We start from the raw sequence: 26,372 nt of genomic DNA, 5'->3' as shown, positions 1-26,372 counted from the left end.
TCTTGCGCCGGCACCGAGGCCGCTCTAGCCCCGCTTCTCGGGCGGCTCAGCTCGGCCAGCGGCGAGCACCCCGCCTCCGCATGCTCCCCGGGCTCGTGCCAGCACAGCCCACGTGCTGCGCCCTTGCCGCACTTTACCTCCCGCTACCCAAAGCCCGCCCACACCCCACTTCCGCTTGTCGAGCACCGTCCTTCCGGCGGGGCCCCTTTCTCATTGGCTGGCTGGGAGCTTTCTCGGGTTCCGCCGCCCGGAGGGCGCTGCAGCGGCTGTGGTAGCCGCTATCCCGCGGTTTGGCCTCGCTTTTTTGGGCCGCGAGCCTCTGGTGTTGGCGACGACATGTGGCGCCTCCCGGGACTCCGAAGCAGAAGTGAGGGGCGTGGGAGCTGCGCGTCCCGCGGCAGCGGAGACCCGGAATTGGAGGAGGGGCAGGAGGGAGGGCCGAGCCGAAGCTGCAGAGGACCGGGCTAGAGCGGGGGAAGGCGGGGCTGGAGGGGCGGGGCTTCCCTAGCAAGAGCTTTCTTTTTAAAAAATATATTTTATTGACTTTTTTTTTATAGAGAGGAAGAGAGAGGGATAGAGAGTTAGAAACATTGATGAAAGAGAAACATCGACCAGCTGCTTCCTGCACACCCCCAGCGAAGAGATGGGGGTTGAAATTTGAGGTGTTGATAGAGCTGGTGGGGAAGAGGGTGGAGCTTAGAGCCAAGGAGATGGGTGTGGCTTCTCAAGGGGGAGGAGCCAAATAACGATGGTGGGTGGAGTCAATAAAAGGTGTAGAGGCCAGCGGAGTAGGCAGAGCCAATGAGAAGAGGCAGGATTTAGAAACTACTCCAAACTTGGAGCTAGAGTTCAATTTATGTATGAATGCCTGGTCATTTTTAGAACAGTAGTTATCAACCCTAGGAGGGCATCAGAATCGCCAGGAGCATCAAAATATAGATGCCCCACCGTAACAATCTGGCTTATTGGTTCTGGGGTGGCACCCTAGAATCTGTATTAGGCAAAAATTCCCACATGTATCCTTTAGAACTTTTGCAAAGTCAGATGCCAGAGATTCCTGAGTTCCTGGGCTGGAGTTCCAAGTATCAAAGGGAAGATTGATGGGCCTGCCGTTGCCTCAAGTCTGTTTATATGGAGGTGACTGATTTTTGTTGCTCTGCACAGCTCTTCTCCGTCTGCTTGGCCCTGGCTTCCGAGGGGTGACCCCCAAGCCCACCAGCCCAGATGGGTCTCAAGCTACCTCCTCAAATCTACTGGTCTCTGTGCCAAGCTTTGACAGGTGAGATACTGCCATTCCCTCACCTGTTTCCTCTCCTGGCCCCCCTCTCCCTCTTACCTGGGACAGAACTTAATGGCCTCCATTACATCATCTAGGTCAGACCCCCATGGCCCAGGTCCAGGCACAAGCAGGGGCCCACGGTCCCATGGATGGAAGGATGCCTTCCAGTGGATGTCTAGTCGTGTCTCCCCAAACACCTTGTGGGATGCGGTATCGTGGGTAAGGCTTCCTCAGTCCTGTCCTTAACTTTCAGTGTGGGTGGGAATGATCCTGCATGGACGTATAGTCCAGAAACAAGAGCTAGGGCATCATTGTGCCCACACTCAAATTTTGAGTAATTTTGTGACATTGGAGCATATTTAGGGATATACTAGGTGTCCCGGTTAATAACGGCAAATTTTGTAATAAAAGAAAACATAATTTCAAGAGAAACATCAAAAGTGCTTTATTCAAAGTAATGTCCATCACTAGCTACACACTTCCTCCATCTTTCAAGTAATTTGTGGATATCATCCCAATAGAACTTTTCTTGTTTTGAGGCAAACCATTCAGAGACCTAATTTTCCACTTCTTTGTATGTTTTGGAGTGATGCTCAAAGTGCGTGTGCCATCGATCAGTACAGGTAGTAATCTGAAGGAGCAAGGTCTGATAAATACAGTGGGTGGGTTAATACTTCTCAGGCAAGATCTTTCTTTCTTTTTTATTTTATTTTATTTTATTTTTTAAATATATTTTATTGATTTTTTACAGAGAGGAAGGGAGAGAGATAGAGAGTTAGAAACATTGATGAGAGAGAGTCATCGATCAGCTGCCTCTTGCACACCCCCCACTGGGGATATGCCTGCAACCAAGGTACATGCCCTTGACCGGAATCGAACCTGGGACCCTTCAGTCCCCAAGCTGACGCTTATCCACTGAGCCAAACCGGTTTCGGCTTTCTTTCTTTTTTAATATATTTTATTGACTTTTTTTTTAATAGAGAGAGAGGAAGGGAGAGGGATAGAGAGCTAGAAACATTGATGAGAGAGAAACATCGATCAGTTGCCTCCTGCACACCCCCCACTGGGGATGTGCCCGAAACCAAGGTATATTCCCTTGACCAAAATCGAATCTTTCAGTTCGCAGGCCGACGCTTTATCCACTGAGCCAAAACAGTTAGGGCCCAGGCAAGATCTTTTAACGTGTCTTTAACTGGTTTTGAAGTGTGTGATGGTGCGTCATCATAAAGCAAAATTACTTTGCCGTGTCTTCTGGCACATTCTGGTCATTTCATGATATCGTATCACCATAAGATACGATAACTTCTTCAAAATAAAGTAATGAATTAAAACTTACCGCAAATGCTCTTTTTTTTTTTTTGCACAAAATTTGACATTTTTAAGTGTAAAAATATCTGATGTTAACACCTTTAGCAAATTTGACATGTGAAGTTTTGAAGCTTGCTGTCAATACAACAAAATAACATACATATAAAATTACATATATATCAACATATGTGTATCTCCATCTATTGGGAAAAAATCTGCATTATTAACTGGTACACTTAGTAGAGCCATGCTTCCCATCCCCTGCCCTCCATGTATTTATTCCTCCTTTTATTCAGTAAATTGTTGTTTAACTCCTCTGAGCCAGGCATTTTTGGTAGGCACTAGAGAAATAGTGGAGAACAAGATAGATAAGATTTTTGCCTTCATGGAGCTTACAATAAATAATGCTAAACAGCTAATATTTTATTTATTAATGTAAAGTATTATATGTGCCTTATCTTGTTTAATCCTTACAAAAGTTTTGCAAGGGAGATATCTCCATTTTATAGGTGAGGAACCTTAGGCTCTGAAACTTCAGGTAACATGCTTAAGGTCACACAGCTATTAAGTAGAGGAGCCAGATTTTACTCTGGAGTTCTTACTCTTATCTACCATGCTCCATAGCTTGGTACCTGCACCTAGTATGGCTTGTAAAAGCATCTAGTACAGATCCTGGCCCATAACAGCTGCTGAATAAATATTTGTTGAATTTGATCTATAAAGTCAGATTCTCAATCTAGTAGGGCAGAATCTTTGCCTTCCAGGTTGTTCTTATAAGGTATTTTGAATGAAGTTGGCACACACATCATTCTTTGTGTCTGTTACATCTCATCCTTATCACTTCTATGCTGTATATTTTGGGCAAATGACTTCATCTCTCTGAGCCTCAGTTGTCCCATCTGTAAATGGGTGTCATCGCCTGGAGTGTCTCCCATGACAGGGGCACTTCTGTCTGGGAAGCTGTGGACTAGAGGCATAACACACTTTGGAGAGTGGAACATTTTCCCTTTAAAACAAAATATATTTTATTGGTTTTTTATTTTTTTTGAGAGAGAGAAAGTGAGAGGAAGAGAGAGAAACATCAATGTGAGAGCAACATCGATTGGTTGCCTCTGGTACACACACAGACTGGGAATCAAACTGGCAACCTTTTGGTGCATAGGACGCTCAACCAGGGGAGCCACACCGGCCAGGGCAAGCAGTTTCCCATTTTTGCCAAAGATCCAAGCCCTAGGGTAATTCCCCAGAGAGTCTTTTTGGAAACTGGACCTGGATCCCAGGTGTCCTGATGCCATCCCTCTGCTCTGTCACTGCTGCCCGTGTGAAAGGGCCTGAGCACAAGCTGTCCTCAGTGCCTGGGTACATAGCCCTGTTATTGACAATGCCAGCACCTTCTCTTCTTTCTGGCCTCAGCTCACACGTCACCTCAATAGAGAGTGTTTCCCTGATTACTTACCTTGTCAGGCCTCCCTCTTACACTCTGTAAACCCTGATTTGTTTCCTTTTTAAAAAAAAAAAAATTATATATATATTTTATTGATTTTTTTTACAGAGAGGAAGAGAGAGGGATAGAGAGTTAGAAACATCGATGAGAGAATCATCAATCAGCTGCCTCTTCCACACACCCCTACCGGGGATGTGCCTGCAACCAACCAGGGTACATGCCCTTGACCGGAATCGAACCTGGGACCTTTCAGTCCACAGGCTGACGTTCTATCCACTGAGCCAAACCGGTTTTGGCTGATTTGTTTCCTTTAGCATAACTTGTAGTTCTTCCTTTGTTGTGTATTTGGGTTTTTGTCTTTCTCCATCAATGAATATGATAAACTCTGCTAGAGCAGACTATGTCTGTCTTGTCATTGTACCCAGTTCCTGTTGCATAATGAGTATTTGGGTGTCCCTTTCAATTATAGGAGTGGGGAGGGAAAACCAAGCAGCACTGGGTAGGAGCTTGCTGAGGTGTTCTGCAGACCTGTTGAAGATGAGACACTTTCACCAAGCCCGCACCTGTGAAGATGTGTGTGATGGGGAGGCTTGGTCAGGGCGAAGGGAAGGGAAGAGTTGTGCCAGGTTAGAGAAGGAGAGTGAGCCTGGTGGGAACTCTGACCTGTTCCTGCATTTGTACAGAGCCCCAACTTACCACATTGTCTTTTTGCCTGCTTAGACTGTTTACTCCGTAACTGGCATTTACTCAGCATGTATATCTTAGCACCCTACGAGGTGTCAGGCTGAGGAAAACATGATTCCTGCTGCCCTCATGGTGCTTTAAAACTAGCAGGAGAGTCAGACCTTAGTGGAATAATTGTAGAGATGATTGCTTTGGCACCAGCATGATCAGGATTTCAGAGGGGAAGTTGGGTGGTGAGAGAGGATGGAGTGGAGGAGCTGCCCCTACCAGGCGTCAGGAAAGGCTTCTGGAAGTGATGTTTGAGCTGCAGGCTAGGACTGTACGGACTGACTGGTGACAGCTGTGTCCCTAATGGGCTGTCTTTCCCAGGGCACTCTGGCTGTGCTGGCCCTGCAGCTGGCAAGGCAGATCCACTTCCAGGCATCGCTGCCAGCAGGACCGCGGCGAGCGGAGCATGGCTCTTGGCGCAGTCCCCTGGACTGTTTCCTCTCATCTCCCCTGTGGCATCCGTGCTCCTGTGAGTTCTCAGTCCGGGGGACAGGAGGGCTGGGCTGGGAGTTTCGCTGGGCCAGGAAGCATCTCTGGACACACCTCAGGAAAAGAGCCATCAGCAGCTCCTTGCCTTTCCTATCTGAAGTCAGAGGAAGGAGAATGTGAGGAAGTTCCATCCACCCAGGTCGTGGGCCACACCTACCCTCCAATGTCCTCCCATCACCTCCCATGGAGGGAGCCCTACTGGGGTGCAGTGTACTGTAGATCCTGGGTGTGGCTTCCTGTCTATCTCTGAGCCAGTTAGCTCATTCTCTGCTCAATCATTTCTTAATAAATGTATCTTTATTGAGTAGCTATTACGTACCAGGGTATTGAGGCAATAAAGCCAATTGGTTAAGGCTCTGGAGTCAGACTATTGGGGTTCAAGCCCCATAGCTGCTGTCTTGGGTTCCTGGACAAGTCATTTTAAACTTTCCTATGCCTCAGTTTCTTCATCTGTAAAAGGAGGTAATAATAAGTTTCTTGGGAGGACCAAATGAATTAATATAAGGACATATGTGCCTGACACATAGGAAGTGCTCAGTAAGTATTAGTTTAAATTCTTGTCCTTATTGTTATGATGCCATCATTATCAGTATTATCATCAAAGGAAGTGTTGGGTGCTGGGGCTTCAGCAGTGAACAAATAGAGTAGATGCCTCCTTGCCACTGGAAGATTAAAGCAGAAGAGTGATTTATGCATCAGGCGGGAGGTCAACGTAAACGTGGGCCCCTCTAAACCCATGCAGCGGAAGCCAGCAAGGGAAATGGAGGAGGAGGTCTGTGAAGGAGGTGTCACAGGAGTCCCCAAGTTCTTCCTTTGGTTCCCCCAAACTTCCCCGAGCTCTCTGTACCGATCCCCTCCTGATGTGACTGCTGTCGCCGGCTCTTCCAGCGTTGCGGAGGCACATTCTCCCCAGCCCTGACAGCCCAGCTCCCAGGCACACTGGCCTCAGGGAACCCAGGCTGGGCCAGGAAGAGCCCTCCACTCAGCCCGAGAGCCCCTCCTCACACAGACCCCTGAGAGCAGCTGATCTTCGGGAGCCCCCGGAGGAAGGTATGTCCCTGCCTCCTAGAATCAGCAGAAGGCAGTGGCGGGGTGGGATGGACTGGTGAACATTTCTTGTTGTAAGGGACTTTTCATTCCTGTGAGGCCCCAGGCTTGCTGAGGTAGCTCATGGTTATTGTGGCTCCTGGCAGTGGTGCTGGCTGGAGGGGCTGGGAGACTGGGAAAGTGGGAGAAAAGGAGAAATCACTTTCTCCTTTGCCCTGGCTGGTTGGTGGCCTTTTCCCGTGCAGATCCCAGTGATGTCGGCTTCCTGCATGCCAGCAGCAGCTTCAGCTCCCAGGCAAAACCAGCCCAGCCTCGGCCCACTGGTGAAAAGCAGGTATTGTCCAGATTTGGCCACCTGGATCTTTCTAACATTGCCCTGGGCAGGTGGCAATCCCAGTGACCCCCCACCCCCACCCCCCAAGTGACGAGTCTCTTTGTATTTCTTCCCAGGAACAAGATAAATCAAAAACACTTTCCCTCGAGGAGGCTGTGACTTCCATTCAGCAACTCTTCCAGCTCACTGTTTCCATCGCTTTCAACTTCCTAGGTAACTAGGTGGACCCTCCCTCAAGGCAGGCAGATGGGAAAATGGAAAGGGTCTGGATAAGGTCAAATAGAGGCACAGTAGGGATTGGTTTAAACCAGAGACAGTTTCTTTTCCCCCAGGTAAACCAAATCTGGCCTGGGGGCACTGTGGTGCCAGGGACCCATTCTCATTCAGACGTGTTTGCCATTCTTCAAACTGGCTCCTATCTTGAGGTCTTAGTTGGCTATTCTAAATCCTGCCATATTCTAGCCAGATGGAAAAGCAAAAGGGCCACTCCTTCCCTTTAAGGACATGACTGAGAAGTTGCACAAATCAATGCCCAGAATGTAGGCTTATAGCCACCCTCATCACAGAGCAGAGTGGGAAATGTGGTCTTCAGCTGAATGACCATATGCCTACTATTAAGAAGCAGGAAGTAAATTTTGGAGAACACCTTGCATGCTCTGCCACATATAGGCAAGAACAGGCTCCTGAGTTTGGGGCAGGCCCTCAGGTGCATGAATAAGAACTTCTTACCCACATCTGGAGACTGCAGAGGCCCCTTCACCATGTGTCCTGGTTTCCACAGTGACTTGGCTTAAGTTTCAGGCCTTCTCATATGGAGACCCAGACTCCCAAGCAGCATCTGTTGGAGTCTAGTAGGCAGGTGAGTGTGAGGCTGGGATTCTCTCAGAACAAATTTATGGAGCATTGACTTTCCTCAGCCCTGTTTTAGGTGTTGGGGATCTAGTGTTTGACAATCAAAATCTTTACTCTCCTAGAATTAACGTGAGTTGAAGGAGAGAAAGACAATACATTGGCAAACAGTTAAAGAGAATTCAGATAGTGATAAATGTTAGGGCCAAAATTAAACAGGGGGATTTGGGCAAGAAATGTTTGATTTAGAAGGCCTCACTGATGGGAAGATCCTTGAGCTGAGACCTGATTAACAAAAACAAGCCAGTCTTTGTTTCCATCTGGAGAAACAGCTTTTCAAGTAGAAGCAACAACAAGTGCAAAGGTCCTGAGGCAGGACTGATTTTGCTTTTGGAGGAACAAAAGAAAGGTAAGTGTGTCTAGAGCAGTGGTTCTCAACCTTTCTAATGCCACAAACCTTTAATACGATTCCTCATGTTGTAGTGACCCCCAACCATAAAATTATTTTCGTTGCTACTTCATAACTGTAATTTTGATACTGTTATGAATCATAATGTAAATATCTGTGTTTTCTGATGGTCTTAGGCAACTCTGCTAGCGGTTCTCAACCTGTGGGTCATGGCTTCCTGTCTTAGCAAACCCACACTGTACAATGGCTCAGAAAAAGCTCACTTGATCCGGCCCCTGCTTGCTTCTCTTGACTTCATTCTCCCCATTGCCTGTGGGTCAGGTTGAGAATCGCTGACTATCAGAAAACACAGATATTTACATTATGATTCATAACAGTAGCAAGATTATAGTTATGAAGTAGCAGTGAAAATAATTTTATGGTTGGGGGTCATCACAACATGAAGAACTGTATTAAAGGGTCACGGCATTAGAAAGCTTGAGAACCACTCTTCTAGAGCTTAGAGATCATGGGGAGAATGAAGTCAAGAGAAGCAAGCAGGGGCTGGATCAAGTGAGCTTTTCTGAGCCATGGTACAGTGTGGATTTGCTAAGACAGGAAGCCATTAGAGGGTTTTACACTGGAGCAGGAAGAGGGGCAGTCACATGATCTGATTTACTTTTCGAAGATCTCTCTGGCAGTTATGTAGACAGATGTGGATTAAAGGGATGCCAGAGAGGGAGCAGGAGACTGAGTTGAACTGTTGCTGATGACTAAGCAAAATGTGATGATGGCTTAGTCTAGGTTACAGGCAGAGGGGACTGAAAAGGGAAGATGGATCAGGGTATGTTGGTAGAGCCAGTGAGGGGAATGGGGACAGGGTGGGGTCCTTTGTCCTCTGAGCCTTCTCAAGGACAAGAGGACTCTGAGTCCTGGGGGGAGAGTTTCCAGGCAGCAGGGAGGCAACTTCAGTTCACTGCCAGCTGAATGCAGCCTGGCTTCTGCCTCATTAGCTTTTTGTGATTTTGATGGGCAGACAGTCTCTTCTGAGAATTTTCTTGCCCATTCCTTCATTCATATATTCATTTATTCAGCAAGTGCTAAGCGCTGTGACAGAACACAAAGGGAGCATAAGCCATAATCATATTTTGCATTTGTATAGAGCTTTCACCCTATGCAAAGTTATTTCTTTTGCATTCTTTTTCTGCATCTGCCTCCAGGATTTTAGTCTAATTGAGGAGACAGGGCTTATATTCTTGAAACAGTTTAGTTCAGAGAAAAAGGCTTGTATATTAAGTAAGTGCCAAAGAAGTGTTTCAAGCCTGAGTGTGGTCTGCAGGTTCTAGAGCAGAAACAGGATGCGAAGGCCAGATGGTGGAGGCAGAAAAAGATATTCCAGGCAGGAGAAACAGTTGAGCAAAGGCTTGGACTTGAGAATCGGCTGTGCCCAGCCCCTCTCCTGTTTTCCTTTTTATTTGGAGGATAAAAGAACTTTGGACACACCTGAGTTCAGGTCTTTGCTCTTTTATATTAATTTCTCACAGTGTCCTCATAAAGCAACATTAGCAGTATCAGCTGTGTGAGCTTGTTGGTTACAAACAGCCTAAACTCGCTCTGGCTAACTTAAACACAGCAGGAGTCTGTTGAGACCTGCTGACCTGCTGAGCCTCAGAACGGACAGGAACCAGGGAGGCCATGGACCCAGGGGCCAGTACCTACAGTGACTTCAAAGTGCTGTCCTCAGAATGAACTGCAAAAGCTCTTTCTCTCTGGTCACAAAGAGATGAAGAATCAGATTTCTGAGGGAGATTCTCATTGGTTGGGAAGAGAGGAGACACGTTGATTGACAGCACTGGGGGGAGGGCTAGTCCCAAAGGGAACTCTGCATCCTATTGCCAAGAGGAGAATGGTGTGGAGGAGGGCAGAACCCACTGAGGTGTATGGCAAACCAGTGAAATATTTGGAGAAGGGAAATATATGCAAATGCCCAGCACCAAAAAGAAAGGAAGGAGCTTGTGGGTACCTGGCCGAGGCTGTGGGGAAGCTCCCAGGGGAAGCAGGGAGTGTTTACACCCTGTGCTTCTTACAGGGACAGAGAACGTGAGGAATGGGAACCACACAGCCGCCTTTTCCTACTTCCAGAGAGCAGCAGAGCGTGGCTACAGCAAAGCACAGTACAACGAGGGCTTGTGTCATGAGTATGGCAGAGGCACCTCCAAGGACCTTGGCAAGGTACCAACCTCCTCTCCCCAGACCCACCCCCTGCGCCACAGGCCCAGAGTGACCTCCAGAAAGGAGCAGTGGGCAGGGCGGGGAAAGTCCAGTCTCTCCGACCTGTGCGGGAAATTTTTTTTAAAAGCTCTGACTTCTAGGAAGTTAGACTCCAAACTCAGGTAGGTCAGGCCGTGTGGTCTTTCTTCTTTGCAGCCACACCCTCAGGGCCTAGAGCAGGGGTCTTCAAACTACGGCCCGCGGGCCACATGCAGCCCCCAGGGGAGTCTGATCCTGCCCGCCAGGTTTTTTGGGCAGTGAGCGCAGCCGAGGTGTTACAGTAGGAATTAGTAGTTCATATAGTCCGGCCCTCCAGCTCTCTGAGGGACCGTGATCTGGCCCCCACTTTAAAAAGTTTGAAGACCCCTGGCCTAGAGTCTTACTTTGGTGAGTGGGTTAATTAATTCTAAAATAGCAAGATAAGTACAGAAAGATGTTATATGCAAGAGTGAATTTCTTAAAATTGTATATGATAGCAAAGAAAAGGGAAGCAACCTGAAGTTTCCTCAGTAGAGAACAGGTTAATAACATCTCTGTGGTCCTTAAAAATAATGTGCTAGATCTATATTTATTGGTTGAGAAAGACATTTATGGTGTATTGTTATATGAAAAAATAGGTCACAAAATAGTGAATGTCATTCTCTATCTCCCTCCCTATACACACATATTATGTGTGTAAATATATATAGTATACGTGTGTACACATATAAGCATGTATATGAAGAGATTTGCAAAGCTGTGCACTGAAGCGTTAACAGAATGATCTTTAGGAGGCAGGATTTCTTGGGATTGTATGTTTCTATTTTTTGTTTCATCTGTATTTAAATTTTTTTTTTTTTTTGGCTTATCTGCATTTTCTGACTAATCCGTAATCATGATGTATTATTTAATTAAAATAACATTTAGAATTTTCAATCAAAGAAAAAGCTGCTTGCAGTGACGGTGTTTCTCCTTTGCCCCAGGCGGTCCTTTGTTACCAGCTGGCTGCCAGCCAGGGCCACAGCCTGGCTCAGTACCGCTATGCCAGGTGCCTGCTGCACAGCTCAGCCTCCTCGTGGGCCCCTGAGCGGCAGAGGGCAGTATCCATGCTGAAGCAGGCTGCAGACTCAGGCTTGAGAGAGGTGCGTGCTATGGGTGGGGTCTCTCCTGGGCACCTGGGGTGGGTGGAGCCTGGCAGCAACCAAAATAGGTTTTTCCTTCCTTCTTGACCACAGGCCCAAGCTTTCCTCGGGGTGCTTTTCACCAAGGAACCATACCTGGACGAGCAGAGAGCTGTGAAATATCTTTGGCTTGCTGCCAACAATGGGGTATGAGATCTCAATATGCAGGCATGTTGGGGACTCACTCTGATAAAGGAAAGGACTTTGGAACTGGTACTGAGTTCTATTCTGTTTAGAGGACTTTTTGATAGGAGAATTGGGCCAGCTTCAAACTCTTGTTGATTTATGTGTGACCTGCGAAAGTCCCAGGGTGTGCTGGAGCTGGCTCAAACCAGCCTGTGAGAGCTGTTATATGTAAAAATCAATGATGGTTGGAGTATTGGCACCATGAAAATTGCGAATGCGTCAGTACAGGGTGCTTCCCCTCCTTCCCCCCTGCAGAGCCAGGTGTTACATATTAACCAGTAGACTGCTGAGCTGGTCATTTATTATCCAAACCTGTTCCCTCATCTCTTAAAATTGGGACAGTAATGCCTGCCAGCCTCCTAGTTCACAGGGTTATCGTGAGGATCAAAATCTGACTAAGATAACGTGTGTGAAAGCATGTTGTAAGTTGTACATACAGGTGCAACGTTACATGTGTTGTAATCCAGGGGACCCAGAAGACACGTGAAGTGAAGGCCCGGAGCTGTTGCTGGGGGATCTCTGGTGTCTTTGAACTGGGGTCATTGGCACCCAGGCAGCATGGCCTAGAGTTTGTTTCACAGAGCATTTATTTCATGGATGAAAGCAAGCAGTGTGTATCTGAGGTCTGTCCGTTTTCTCTTGTAGGACTCACAGAGCAGGTACCACTTGGGGATTTGCTATGAGAAGGGCCTTGGCGTGCAGAGGAGTCTGGGACAGGCTGTGCGATGTTACCAGCAGTCAGCGGCTCTGGGGAATGAGCCCGCCCGGGAGAGGCTGCAGACCCTCTTGTCCATGGAGGCAGCAGGTGCAGGTGCAGGTCAAAGCCCACAGGGCCCCTCCCCGTCAGAGAAAGGGGTGGCAATAGCTGTTGTTCTCCTTGCTATTTCCTGCCCCAGTGGATAGGTAAGAGCACAGCTTTTCGAGTCAGACAAACCTGTTTTGACCCCTGTGCTGTCACTGAACTTGGGCTCCATGTCCTCGAGCCTCAGCTTCTTTTTTTTTTTTTTTTTAATAGATTTTATTAATTTTTTATAGAGAGGAAGGGAGAGGGATAGAGAGTCAGAAACATCGATGAGAGAGAAACATCGATCAGCCGCCTCCTACACGCCCCCTTCCGGGGATGTGACCGCAACCAAGGTACATGCCCTTGACCGGAATTGAACCCAGGACCCTTGAGTCGCAGACCGACACTCTATCCACTGAGCCAAACTGGTCTCGGCGAGCCTCAGCTGCTTCACCTTTGACTATGAGGGTACTAGTACTTGACCCACCCGGTAGTTGTAAGGGTTAAATAAGATGACCATAAAGGGCCTAGCAAGGCTGGCACACAGTAGGTATTAAATAAATGGCAGCTGCCCTGGTGATTTTCCAGGAGAGACGACATCTTGAGGCTGCCTTGATGCCCTGCGTTACCCTGTGAGGATTCCGAGAGCCCTGCTCACCCAGGAGTCACTCGGGCTGGGTGGGTTAACAGTGCCAGGGAGAACCAAGTCTTTAAGAATTCCTTACTTGCCCTAGCCAGTTTGGCTCAGTGGATAGAGCATCCACCTGCGGACTGAAGGGTCCCAGGTTCAATTCCAGTCAGGGGCGCATGCCTGGGTTGTGGGCTCCATCCCCAGTGGGTGTGCAGGAGGCAGCCGATCAATGATTCTGATCATTGATATTTCTCTTTCTCTCTCTCTCTCTCTCTCTCTCTCTCTCTCTCTCTCTCTCTCTCCCCCCCTTCTTCTTCTTCTTCTTCTTCTTCTTCTTCTTCTTCTTCTCCTCCTCCTCCTCCTCCTCCTCCTCCTCCTCCTCCTCCTCCTCCTCCTCCTCCTCCCTCCCTTCCTCTCTGAAATCAATAAAAGTTTTGTGAGTTGTTTGTTTTTTTTAAGAAAAGTATTCCAATACCATAATCAATAAAATTAAAAAATTAAATAAATTAATGAATAATAATTCCTTGCTCTAAAATAGGAGTCCCAGAATACAGCATGAGTAAGTTACTCTCACCTCTCCTCGCAGCCTCGGGGCCCAAGGACCTGGCAGTCACAGGGTTGAAGTCCTTCTCCAGCCCCGCCCTCTGCAGCCTGAACACCCTGCTGGCAGGAGCCTCGCACCTCCCACATGCCTGGAGCACAGGGAACCTCGGCCTCCTCTGTAGAAGTGGCCATCTCAGAGCCAGCCCCCAGACCCCCACCGTGGCTGTGCCCCCACACTCCTTGGAAAGGAGTCTCGTCAGACTGGGTTTTGGCTAAGGTGAGACCAAGCCGTCGCTGTACCTCTCACTTGTGCAGGGGGGAGGGCAGGGAGGAAGTTGGATGACAATAAAAATAGGGGTCAGTATGCCTCTCCAGGGTGGAAATTCAGGTGGGAGCCAGGTTCTCCGGCAATTTCAAGTGCATGGCTAATAAATTATTATCCAAATTATTATCCAAACCTGTTCCCTCATCTCTAAAGATCCTTTCCCCCAGGTAGCCTCACAGATGAGCAGCGGGTAAATCACAGGCATTTCTGATCTGTGCACAAAAAGGATTCATTCAGTGACCTATAAAAAAGTGGTACTGAATGCTCCGGAGACCCAGGTCCTCACCTCAGCCTTTGTCTTTGAGCAAATCAGTTACCTTCTCCCTCCCGATAGCTTCCTCAAGCTTAGACTATATATATATATATATATATATATATATATATATATATATATATATATATTTTTATTAATCTTCACAAGAGGGGTGAGGATATGTTTTCCATTGATTTTTAGAGAGAGTGGAAGGGGGTGGGGGGAGAAAGAAAGACATCGGTGTCATAAGACACACTGATTAGTTGCCACACGCACTCAAGTGCCACCTGTGCTCTAACCATCAAGCCATGCCTGCCAGGGCAAGACTACATCATTTTTTGCCAGCATCTGATACGTGTGCCTCTGATGGTTCACAAGAGGATTCTAGGTGGTATTCGTATTGATAGTTTTTATTTTAGTAGCGTATATTTAATATATCATGTAACAATGTGACTAGCATATTACAGTTTCACGGACATTAAGAACAGTGAATCCAGTTCAAGGAAAGCGTTGTGACATTGCATAGAAGAGAACACAGATCCAGAGAGGTGGCAAAAGTCCTGAGGTGGTTCCGTGAACAGCTATGCCGCGGGGAACACTGAATCAGTTCGCTTTTGTTCCAGTTCACTTTTGTTCCTCTCCAGCGGTTTCATGAATGTCTGGCTGGGAATTTCTTGCCTAACTGCCTGCTGTATCTGTTTGACTTTTTTTCAGACCTTCTCAGTTCAGCCCTGAAGATGGAGCCTGTGGGTTCTCCAGAGAGATACCACAGCTTAAGTCCCAAAGAAGAGGCCAGTCGTCCACCCACCTTCCCAAAGAACCTTAAGAACCCGCCCTAGCACAGCAAGGAGGAGGAGAGCGTGTGAGACCCAGGTTCTGGCCACGCCACTGTGCGTGGCCCCATCACCTTGAAGCAGTGAGTAGCTTGACTCACCGCCTTGTCCCTCTGCTGTAGACCAAGAGCAATGGTGTCTGCCCTCCTACTCCGCAGGGCTGCTGTGGGCATTGCCCTGTGGACAGGACCTGAGGAGGCACATGTGTCTACGTGGGTTCATGAGTCACCGGGCCAGGAGGGGTGCCAGACCTCCCGACTCCTAGTCCAAGGCTCTCTGTGCTGCTCACACTGGGATTTTACGTGGAAGTGTTTTTATCATCCTGAGGATGTAAGGGAGTGAATGGAGACCGAGTACCTGGACTCTTGGAGCGGGAGAGTGTGGATTTTGAGTGGTCTTTGTTTGTGCAGGGTGTGCCAGAAGCGCATGGAGCTTAATAAAGCAGATATGGGATTATCTCATCACTCTGCCCTTGAATGTATTGGGGAGAGCCAGGGAGACGGGCCCGGGGAGCTGACAGCCTAGGCTCCATTCTCATCTCTAAAAGTTTCCATTAAACAATTTAAAGGGTCTTAAAAGCTTCTCCAAGAGAGAGACTTAGAAAAAATGATTTCTGAGTCAACGCTAATGACTTCAATTACTGAATTTGTGAATAGCTGTGCCCTAGTTTTTGGATGTGAGCCCAAGTTCAATAGCATAGCCATCGTTGAGAGGCGGGTGTGGGAGGGACTAACGACCAAAACCCCTAGTGATTGTTCAGATGGGAAAGACCACCTGCTCGGCCGGTTCAAAGGTGGGAAGAGTTGAGGGGAGGGTCCACATTTCCCTGCCTGCTGCTCACCCTTTCCCCGGCCTCCAGTGCTGTCACTTTCCTGTCATTGCTGGAGCCTGAGCTTCCTCTAGCTCCCTTGCCTCCCGTGCCCCTGCTGCCTCTCCAGGGCTGCCCTGCACACTGGCCTCGCCCTGCCCTCCCGTGGGGCAGGGTCCTTGTCTTCCTTTTACTCCAGTATCCTCAGCACTTAGCATGGCCTGTGTAGGTAGGGTCCATTCACTCATTGGTTAAAGCTCGGGGTTTCAAGCTGTGAAGTGCAGTAATCTCTGCAAAATAAAAATAAAAAAGGTTTCTGTGGTCAAATAAGTTTGGGAAGCGCTGCACTACACGTCCCCTTTTTATAGATTCACAAAGCACGTCAGCGTACTCAGGGTTCCAAGAAGTCCTGCAGCACAGAGCGTGGTTAACCCGGTGCCTCCCTCGGGGAGCTGAGCACAGAGCGGCGCCCTGCACATTGCCGTGAGCCCCCGAGGGGCAGCTCTGCGGAGCCACTGCTGGTCCTCGCGTGGGGCCAGCCTCTTCCCTTCCTGCTATCCTTTCGGGTTCTCTGATTACTGCTGCCTCCTGGCCGTGCCTGGGCCCAGGGGCAGTTCGGACTGTCCAGGGACACTGGGTGTTGTGTGATGATGGCCAGATGCGGCCCTCCTTCCCCCTCAGTCATTACAAATTAAGTACCGGTCCCATTTGAGGTGCCAAGCGTGGAGGTGGGATATTTTTAAGCTCTCGTTGTAGAGAGGGAAGGATGGGGAAGTCATGAGAGAGATGTTTTCAAGGGACCAGGAATCCTTGGCTGTTCAGTCACTGCGGTCTCCACACAGCCCCAGGGGATGGTCTTCTCAGCAGACCCAGAACTGTGTGCTTTTGCCATTAAAATTCCGTTACTAATGACTCATTGTCAGGGCCTGAAAGGAAATGTGGGGGGAGGACAGGGAGGTGGCCCCTGCCAGCAGGGCCAGCCTGGGTCAGGATGCTGGGTGACCTGAGGCTCAGGGCCTGGTGCCCTCAGCAACGAGCCTTTCTGGGAGGCTCTGCTGCCTCAGTTTCCTTATCCGGAGGTACTGTTTTCAGAGAGCCCTGACGCTACAGTGGGAATAAGGCTGTTTGGCTCCTTATGTCTGTGCGTTAATACAATGTAAACATTTATTCAGTGAATGAGTGATTCTATGCATTGCCCCTTCTCCACCCAACATCAAACCTACCCTACACCTAGCAGATGCTTTAAATATATTTGTTGAAGGGATTGATTCTATACCCCCCCCCAGTACTACTTTTGATGCATAGTAATTTCTTAACAGATTCAAAATGTTTGACTGTGTGTTTCTGATCATGCCTCCCTCCTTGCCCCACCCACTACCTCGTACCCAATACTTAGTAGGGCTGAAAAATGCTGACTTATTTTCTAGGTACACTTTCCGTGCCCAGCTGAGCCCCTCCACTCCTGTCTTCTCCTTTTTGGGACGTGGTTCTCTCCAGCGTCCCAAGGGTGGTGGTTGCCATATCACTCGTTTCCGCCAGAAGAGGTAGGGTCAGTGAGCTGCCAACCTGAAGTCAGGTGATAGGCAGAGAGGCCTCTGTCAATCTCTGAGCTGCCCCAGGCTCAGAGTGAGCACTGCATCCTATTCCTGGTGCTGCAGACGGTCTGATTGCTGATAAAAAAAAAAAAAAAAAAAAAAAAAAAAAAAAATTCCCTCTGCGCTTTCCAAATTAAGATGACATTTAACTGAGTGCTCGCTGGCTCGCCTGCTCCCTCAGTCTCCCAGGGGACAGAGTCCAACTTGGGGAAACTGTTCTGAGCATGTCCAAAGTCTCAGCTTTGACATCTCGGCTGACGTCAAGAAGTTTCTGTGACCTTCCTGTTCAGCCCACTCAGTTCTATCCCACGTATATTGTGTCTGGTATAAGCGTGCTAGGAGGGGGTCACATGGTGCAGGGGAGAGTACAGCCCTCAGTGCCTTCCCCTCCACCGTGAGCAAAGGTTGGTGCCTCAGAATAGCTCTGCCCAGGAGTTCTCCAGGCTTTGCAGGGAAGGCAAACTGAGGACCAACTAGAGGACTGCCGTGGTCCTTAACCTTACTTAGGTCCCGGACCCTCTGAGAATCTGATGGGAGCACTGACCCCTCCCGTAGCAAAGTGCACTTCCCAATCTTGTGAGCGATTCAGCACATTCATAGACCCTGAAGCCCACCCGCGGTCCCAGGTTAAGAACCCTTGATATATAGGAACGAACATCATCCTAAACCCCAGCCCTGCCGCAATCCGGCCACGTGACTTTGGGCCAGTCAGCCCTTTCTGTCCTGCCATTTCCTTGCTATAAAATGTTCAGACTCCTTATATCAAAATTACCCATGTCTGTGGAGGTTTAGATCGTGACTTAGAGCAGTGCTGCATAACCTTTTATAGGTCACTGGTTCCTTTGAGAATCTGATGAGAACTTTGTTTGTCTTCTACTTACAGTGGAAAATGCCTATACACCAAGTTTTGCCCAGTATTCAGGGGGGTTGAGGGGTGGTCCAAGGTCTAGAGATTTAAGATCTTGACAGGAAGGAGGCAGTAATCCAGTATATCCAATGCTCTGGTTGCCAACCATGCTTCAAGGTTCCTCAGGTCACCTGCTCCCCCATCTCTTCTGTCCACCCTCCCAACATCAGCTCTGTACTGAAAACCCATTAGCAAATGGGAGGTCAGCCTGTCTAGTGCTATGGTTTTCAGGCTTGCTTTTACATAGGGAACTTCTTCTTCTTTCTTTTTTTTGGTCCTAGGAGCTCCAATATAGATAAAAGGAAACTCCGAAGCATTTTTATTTCATTCTTTCATTCATTCAATGGGTATCCATCATATGTTGCTTTGTGCTGCGCACCTGGCTGGTCAGACTGTAAGGAGATCACTCCCCTTGGTTGAGGTGATCAGAGACCCAGAGACCCTGCTCCTGAAACACTTAGCTCTGGGGCTCGGTTTCCTCATCTGTAAAATAGGACAACGGAGTAATGATGCCACACTGCATTCTAAGTTTGCTTGGCTTTCATTAGCCCTAGTTAGGAGTATGAAGGACCCATCTCTGTGGACAGTGGACATGAGCACTGAGCTCCAAAAGGGGGAAAAGGAGGAATTTTTGCCTTCAGTGTCCAGGAAATCACCACACTATGGAGCAGCTAGCTGAATGATGGCTTGGAAATTTCCAAGAGAATGAGGAGGCCGAGTCTTGGGAAGGTATTTGCTGTTTCTTCACTCCCTCCTCCCCTGGAAGGTTTACTGCTGTCACTGTCGATTTCATGGGGCTGGTTCACACACTCCTCCCGCACCTGAATTCACAGGCCCAAACCTGCTGTGACAAAGATTTCCCTGCGAGCAGTGGTTTCTGGGAAGATGATGTCTGTACCTGAAGGGCAGGCTGGGAAAGGACAAGATTCTGCAGAGGCCCAGGCCTGCGTCAGGCCCGATCAGTCCCCTTCGCTCTGGGCTTGACGCGCGGGCCTGTGCAGCCATGTTTGAAATACTCTTCAGCCATGTTTCTGGAGGGGAGCTCAGGCAAGCCCTCACCTCTGGGGACTTTGCCGTTCCTTTCCTTGGCTGGCAGTCTAGTGTCAAGGTCAAGGGCATGGGTTTTGGTGTTGGACAGACGTGGTTCCGAGTCCTAGCACTGCCTGTGCTCTCTGCTTGATCTTGGGCAAGACACTCAGCCTCTCCACAGCTCATATCCTTGTCTGTGAGATGGGGATAAGAACACCTCTCAGGGTTGTCGAGAGATTATTAATTAAATTCTATTGTCAGCCTGGTGCCTGGCTCATGTAAATGCTCTAGAAATAGTCACGCTTTTTATCAGCCCTAATTTTCCAGCCGAGAAGCGGATTATTTGATAATGCAGCACTAAAGGAGTGGGGTCAAGAGTACACATGTCCTTCGTTGCGTACCTAACACCGTGCATCAACGTGCCCTGTTCCTGTCCAGGCCCAGCCTGACCCTCTTGAGAGGGACTGGACAAAGAACTCTCACTCTGTTATTCGTCCCTCCTGAGGGGTGTGAACAGGAGAACAAGCCACTGCTTTTCCTTTATTAGAAGGTCAGAGAGCTTTGCCTGGCACCCCAGGACCCAGCCCCCCACTCTCCAGTATGCAACAAGGCTATTCTTTCCTGCTTGTGACAGACACTCCGTGGCATCTGTTCTGCCGGAGGACCAGCCCTCTGAGCTCTACCTGTGTTTTGCCAGCAAACACTTATCTCAGCCACTCACTGTCTCCATCCTCCAGGAAATTCAGAGGCGGAGCTAGCTCCTAACCAGGGGCGGCTTTGGTCAGCCAACTGTTAGTCCTTGGGCCTCCGTCCCCTCTGTGGGGCAACGTCAGTCACCCTAAGGTTCTCGAGTCATTTCTGCTCAGTGAGTTCAACAATGTTAGAAACCAGAGCACGTCCAAGGGCCCTCAGGGCCGGGACTCTCTAACATCTCCCAGGGCCCCTGGTTCCTGCATCCACAGGCCCCTGATGCTGCTGCTGCTGCTGCTGCTGCTGGTGGTCCTGGTCCTGCCTTTGGTCCCCTTCTTTCCCCCTGGTTCCCCCTGGACGTCCGTGCCTGAGGCCCCGCTGGTGGCCAGGTCCAGACTGAGGGTCCTCCCGCAGACCGAGAGCCGCCGCAGCACCTCGGAGGCAGCCTCCACGGGCACGCTGGCCCGCGGCTCCAGCAGCATCTCCAGCAGCGAGCTCATCTCCGAGAGGAAGGTGCTGGCCAGCCGCGTGCCTGTCGGGCTTAGTTCTGGCCCTGACCCCTTGCCGAATGTCTGGAAGGTCCTCGGCTCCTCCGAGGCCGCAGTGTCCGGGGAGCACACGTTGTCACGGTAGTTGGTGGCAAGGGGCAAAGAGAGCCTGGCCATCCAGGCCGGGTCTGGGGCACTTAGTCGGTCCAGGGCCAGGCCTGCGGGGGGAGGAGAGGACATGGTGAGAGCCGAGCCCACGGAAGGGCAGAGCGGGTGAGGGTGGGGTGGGGGCAGGGCAAGGGCACTGAACAAAGGAGAGAAGGGAAATGGCAGAGGATGGATGAGGTAGCCAGAAGGGGGCAGGAAGGAAGAGGCCCTGACAGGGAAGCTCACTGGGAAGGCCGCTGACTGACATTGCTCATGAGCTGAGAGAGGAGGAAGGCCTACAATTAGAATTGACCTGTTTTTAAACCATGTCTTGGGGGGGGGGGGGGGAGCGTTACAGTCTAGGTGTTTTTCACCCACTCCTTACAGCCAGGCACACATTGAATGGGGGAAAATCTCTTTTCTTAGCCAGGGCTGGAGTTTCTGCCTTGGAGCTGCCTTCTGTTTGTATGCACAATAGTGACCACTTACTAAGTACTTCTGTGCCAAGCAATTTACATCATTATCTCATTTAACCTCCATGCAACCTTTGAAGTCCAGAATATTATCCCATTTTATAGATGAGAAAACTACAATATAAAGTTCTAAGAAGTTAAGTCACATATGTACTAGGCAACTAAATCCAGATTTGACCCTGGGTCTGATGACTCTGAAGCGCCCTGGGGCTGCCCCGCTGTCCACTCTGAAGAGCTGCCCTTCCTCCCCCTGGATGCTCCGGGGCCCATCGTGGCTTCCGCTGAGAGGCAGGCTGGGAGGGGCTGGCTCTCTCAGGGCTGCCCCAGGAACGGGATGGGGCAGTGAAACACTGCCTCCTGGAACCCAATGCGACATTCACACTTCTTTTCCTGTCTCAAAAACTAGTCCCAGGCCTGATGGTAGCGGCCAAGCAGAGGAGAGAATGTCTTTGAGAAATGTACTTAAAGAAACTGTGTCTTAAAAAAAAAAAAAAAAAAAAAAAAAAAAAAAAAAAGCACAACATCCACTTTAACATGTATTTAGTATTTGCCTAAAGTGAGCTGCTTTAAAATTTGTGCATACTGTTGGTGGAATGCAAATTGGAACAGCCACTTTGGAAAGCAGTATGGGGCATTACCTTAAAAAATTAAAAATAGAACTGCCTTATGACCACTTCTGTGAATATATCTAAAGAAACTCAAAACAATAATTCAAACAAATATATGCACCCCTTTGTTCATTGAAACGTTATTTTCAATAGCCAAGATTTGGAAGCGACCCAAGTGTCCATCAATAGATGAGTGGATAAAAAAGCAGTGTTACATTTATAAAAAGGAATACTACTCAATTCAAATAGGAAATCTTGTCCATTTGTGACAGTATGGATGGACCTGGAGAGTATTATGCTAAATGAAATAAGCCAATCAGAAAAAGACAAGTACCATATGATTTAACTTATATGTGGAATCAAATGAACAAAATAAACTAACAAAAAAAGTGGAGACACTCAGAGAACAGACTGACAGTTTTCAGAGGAGTGCGGTTGGAAAAGGTGAAGGGATTAAGAAAACTAGCAACTCATAGAAGACATAGCCAACAGTATTACTGGTGACTAGCAGAGGGAAAGGGGTGAGAGGTAAGAGAGGCTAAAGGGGGGATAAATGGTGATGGAAGGGAGACTTGACTTGGGGTTGTGAACACAATGCAATATACAGATGACGTGTTATAGAATTGTACACCTAAAACCTATATAATTTTATTAGCCAGTTACCCCAATAAATCAACAAAAATAAAAAAACTTAAAAGTAATAAATAAATAAAATCTGTGCATAGCATAAAAGCCTGAAAGGAGATTTGTCCAAGTGTTAACTGAAATTACCCTGGGCAGAAGTGATTTATTTTCTCTTTATCTACATTTTTCTACATTTACTAAATATTGCTTGTGTAATTTGGAAAAGTTATTTCAAAATACAGCTAATCGTTTTTTATATTGATATAAATGACTCTCCCTCTCACCATGTGAGCGTGGGACTGTGCAGCCTGTGAGACAGGGTCAGGCCACTTCCCAACTGGTCCAGCCCACGCCTGGGGCTTAGAGAACATTCAATGAATGATTGAATGAACAAATATTAACCCTGAGCTTTTGGGAAATGTAAACCTTAGTTCCGTGAGACTCTGGAGTAATAAGGTTGGCGTTACAGAATTAGGCCTTTCCTTGTACCAGAGTCAGAGAGCTTCCGAAGGAATGAAGCTTGGAATGAGAAAAATCACTGGGGTGGATGCAAATGGCTGAAAAGCGATGGTGAATTCACTCTGTGGCAGGTGGGTGCTGGGCCGACCTGGTTTGATTTCCCTGCTTTGCTGCTTATGAGCAGTGGGACCTTGGGGAAATTGCTTAACCTCTCTGAGCCTCCTTTTTCTCTTGTAAAGTGGTGAAATGGCAGTACTCATCTTGTTAGGTTGCTGTGAGCATTCAGATGAGTAGCTCAGGCTTTTTTATGTAGCTCTGCCCTCTTCATCCCTCCTGTGCTTGCCCTCTGTGCTGTGGGAAAGCAGGACACGTGGGAACTGAGCCCACAGGTTCCAGGCCCAAGCTGCCCAATAGGAATCGACTATGAGCTACAGAGGTCATTTAAATTTTTCTATTTGCCACATTTTAAAAAGTAAAAAGAAAAAGTGAAATTTATAAAATATTTTATAATTACTATCATTTTATTATATCACCAATATTTTTTCACTATCAATATTTTTAATAATATTGGGATATTATAAATTATCTTTTACACTAAGTGTTCAAAATCTGGAGTGCATTTTATTTTTAAATATATTTCTTTATTGATTTCAGAGAGGAAGGGAGAGGGAGAGAGAGAGAGAGACATCAATGATGAGAGAGAATCATCAATTGGCTGCCTCCTGCACGCCCCCCCACTGGGGATTGAGCCCACAACCCGGACATGTGCCCCTGGTCGGAATTGAACCCGGGACCCCTGTGAGTCCACAGGTCGATGCTCCATTCACTGAGCCAAACTGGCCAGGGCTGGAGTGCATTTTATATTTATATCCCATCTCAGTTCAGACTAGACATTTTCACATGTGGCTAGTGGCTGCTATACTGGACTTCACAGTTCTACAGACAATACAGTCCTATAAAACTTGCTATATATGTGCTGTCCAAAGCAATATCCATTAACCAACCATATGTGGCTGTTGAGCACTTGAAATGTGGCTGGTATGACTAGGAACTGAATTTTTCATTTTACATGTACTTAATTTTAATTAGATTTCATTTTACTTAATTTTAATTTAGAGCCACACTGGTATTCATAACCATTGGCTGCACAACCTTGGGAACATTATTTAACATCCCTCCCTGCCCCTCAGATTTTTCCTTTATGAACTGGGGATAATGAATAGTCCGTATCTCGTAAGAGTTTCTCATGAGGCACTTAGTACAAGGTCTAGCACATAGAAAGCACTCAAGAAATGTTAGCCTTATTTTTGTTAACCAAGGAAAAGGAAGTTCCTTTATGCCTTCAGCATGTTTGCTGCCGGAGGGAGCACACAGGGGATGTCCAGATGAGAAGCAGACTGTTACTACAGAAACAAAACCGCAGCTTAGGGACAGTTGGATCTGTAGGTGTTAACCTAACGGAGGCTGACAGCTGTCCACAGCAGAGGGGGCAGCTAGCAGACTCTTTAATTGAAATTCACCTTCTGTATCTATTTTCAAAACTAATTGTTTCTCCAGGGAAAAAAAATTTTTTTTTTGTTTCAGTAAGAAATGTTAGCACATTCAAGAGGTGATTCAGTCTCAGGGTAAAAGGATATTTAAACACACCAAAGAAATTCTAAGAAGTGGTTTAGGAGGTAAAGGGAGGTCTCTTAGTGGAAGGCAGGCCCAGGTTGACTCCCCTTCAAACGCTAATGAGCCAGGTGACTGGGCAAGCTGTGACCTCTCTGAGCCTCAGTTTACTCATCAGAGTATTATCTCTAAACTGGAGCTCATTACACCTACCTCCAAGGACTATTTGGAAGCTTAAATGAGATAATGTGTATAAGGTGTTTCCTGTACCTGGCACACCAAGAACTCGGCAATCGTTCACTATTCTTATGATGATTTGTAAAATAAATAATCAGAGCAGAATCTGATCTTTAAACACACGAAGGCCTCCTGAAGCTCCAGGAGAAGTAAAATGTTGCTGATGTTCCTCCCCAGAAGCAGAATGGCTGTGTTTCCCTGCAGTGGATTGGAGCAGAACTCTGAAGCCTGAGCATGTATGCAGACTGTGTGTGGGGTAGAAGGAGGGTTGGGTCCCCTGGGGAGTCCCTACCTTTGTGGGGATCCAGCAGGCTTGACAGCTCTTCTTCTAGCAGCTGCTTCACACAGAGGTCCTCTTCAAGGTCCAAGGGTCCTTCTTCCTGATCTGGTTCTGCCTGGCCACCAGCCCTGGCACCTGGGCCATCTGTGTCTGGGATTACACTCCTGCAAAGGAGACCAACCAGCCCACAAGTGAGAAAGTTCAAGCCTAGGCTCGTTCATTGTAGCTCGTGCACATTCTTCTATTCATGCCAGCATTCATTCATCCACATCGGGACCTGGATACACATAGTCCATCCAGTCTTCAGAGTCAGACCAACCTGAGTTACTTGATCCCATCCCTCCTGCCTACTCTGAGTCTGTAACGTCCATTTCATGGGGCATAGTGAGATGTTATAAAATGAAAGGTTTTATGTGGAGAGCTTAACACCGTGCCTGGTCATTGTAAGCATTCAGCAAACACAAGTGGTTATGACAATGTAGATGTGATTACTCACTATTGTCCCTCCCATTCCTTCACATTGCCTGGCACAGAGTAGGAGTTTAGTGACTTCAGTTGAATCAATGCAGTCATCTACCATCCATTCATCCATCCATGTATCCATTCACCCATTCATCCTTCCATCAAAGTATGAGCTCCAGTGAGGGCAGGGATTTTTATCTGTGCTCAGAGCAGGGCCCAGTGCATAGTAGGTACTTAATACTTTATGGATTGAGTGATTGAATGTTCCTTCCTCCCTATTTGAGGCCAAATTGTAGACCAGAAGAGCATGTCCAGAGAGGATGCAGCTAAAGCAAGGCATCCAAAAGCTATTCAGAATTTACTATCCCATTTCACCCTCCTACTGCCTCCTCCCATGCTTCTCCCTCCATAGACCCTTATCACCTGGGGAGGCCAGTTCCTCAGACTTCCTGGCATGGGGGGAACCGGCCTGGCCCCTCATCATCCAGCAGGTGGAAGGCTCCCTGAGGGGCTTTAAGGCTGGGGGAGGGAGGGATCCTTTCTCCTCTTTCCTCTCTTTTCCAGTGGCTATTTCTACTGCATGGAGAGATCAGCAGGGAGGTAGCAAGTTTGCAAGTAACAATGTCAACAACTCATGTTACTGAGAAATTACTCTGAGTCATGCCTTAAGCTTTGCAGGGTTTATGCACCTTTTCATTAAACCTTTCACATCTGTAAGGGGTTCTCTTGTTATCATTCTCAGTTTACAAATGAGAAAACCAAGACTTGTGAAGATGATGCAGCTTGCACAAGCTCCCCATGGATTAAGTGATAAAGTGAGAATTCAAACTTAGGCTGCTATGACTCTGGAGTACTCACCGCTTCCCTACACTACCTTTCACTACCTTTCACAAAAGAAAAAAAAAAAGAACTACAAGTTGTCCCAGCAAGAGCACTGAACCAGGAGTCAGGTGTCACTCACTGGCTATATGACCTTGAGAACTGGTCCCAGCTTTGCCACTCACTGGCTAACTGGCTATATGACCTTGCACAAAGTCACTTTAAGAGGAAAGGACTTAATCATTGCTTGTGGACCTACTATGTGCCCAGCACTGGGCT

At 47.9% G+C, this 26,372-nt stretch overlaps 2 protein-coding genes across 4 annotated transcripts in view; one reads left to right on the top strand and one right to left on the bottom strand.

The window, feature by feature from the left end:
- The first annotated feature begins 203 nt into the window (after positions 1-203).
- Positions 204-15,320, top strand: DELE1 (DAP3 binding cell death enhancer 1). Of its 3 annotated transcripts, none has more exons than XM_084884989.1 (13): positions 204-367; positions 1,165-1,279; positions 1,375-1,498; positions 5,085-5,232; positions 6,141-6,302; positions 6,545-6,633; positions 6,750-6,846; positions 9,960-10,102; positions 11,104-11,262; positions 11,356-11,448; positions 12,133-12,292; positions 13,489-13,722; positions 14,738-15,320. In XM_084884989.1, exons 1-12 carry the CDS (start codon positions 337-339, stop codon positions 13,719-13,721), a joined length of 1,554 nt encoding a protein of 517 aa, XP_084741115.1. In that variant the 5' UTR covers positions 204-336; the 3' UTR covers position 13,722; positions 14,738-15,320. The 3 variants fall into 3 exon arrangements, with proteins under 3 accessions (XP_084741115.1, XP_084741114.1, XP_084741113.1); XM_084884988.1 differs by having other exon boundaries at positions 12,133-12,298; XM_084884987.1 differs by having other exon boundaries at positions 12,133-12,304.
- Positions 15,321-17,332: 2,012 nt separating this feature from the next.
- Positions 17,333-26,372, bottom strand: part of PCDH12 (protocadherin 12) — a 28,224-nt gene continuing 19,184 nt past the window's right edge. The window contains exons 4-5 of the mRNA XM_084884934.1: positions 24,825-24,976; positions 17,333-20,591 (exon numbers count right to left, since the gene is read on the bottom strand). Coding sequence (XP_084741060.1) covers positions 20,104-20,591; positions 24,825-24,976 — 640 coding nt within the window. The 3' untranslated portion in view covers positions 17,333-20,103. The remainder of the gene's footprint in view (positions 20,592-24,824; positions 24,977-26,372) is intronic.

Source organism: Pipistrellus hanaki, assembly GCF_964339955.1.
Source record: "Pipistrellus hanaki genome assembly, chromosome: 5".
NCBI classification, from domain to species: domain Eukaryota; kingdom Metazoa; phylum Chordata; class Mammalia; order Chiroptera; family Vespertilionidae; genus Pipistrellus; species Pipistrellus hanaki.
Note: the sequence above shows the minus strand (reverse complement) of the source record. Positions and strands in the feature narration are given on the sequence as shown.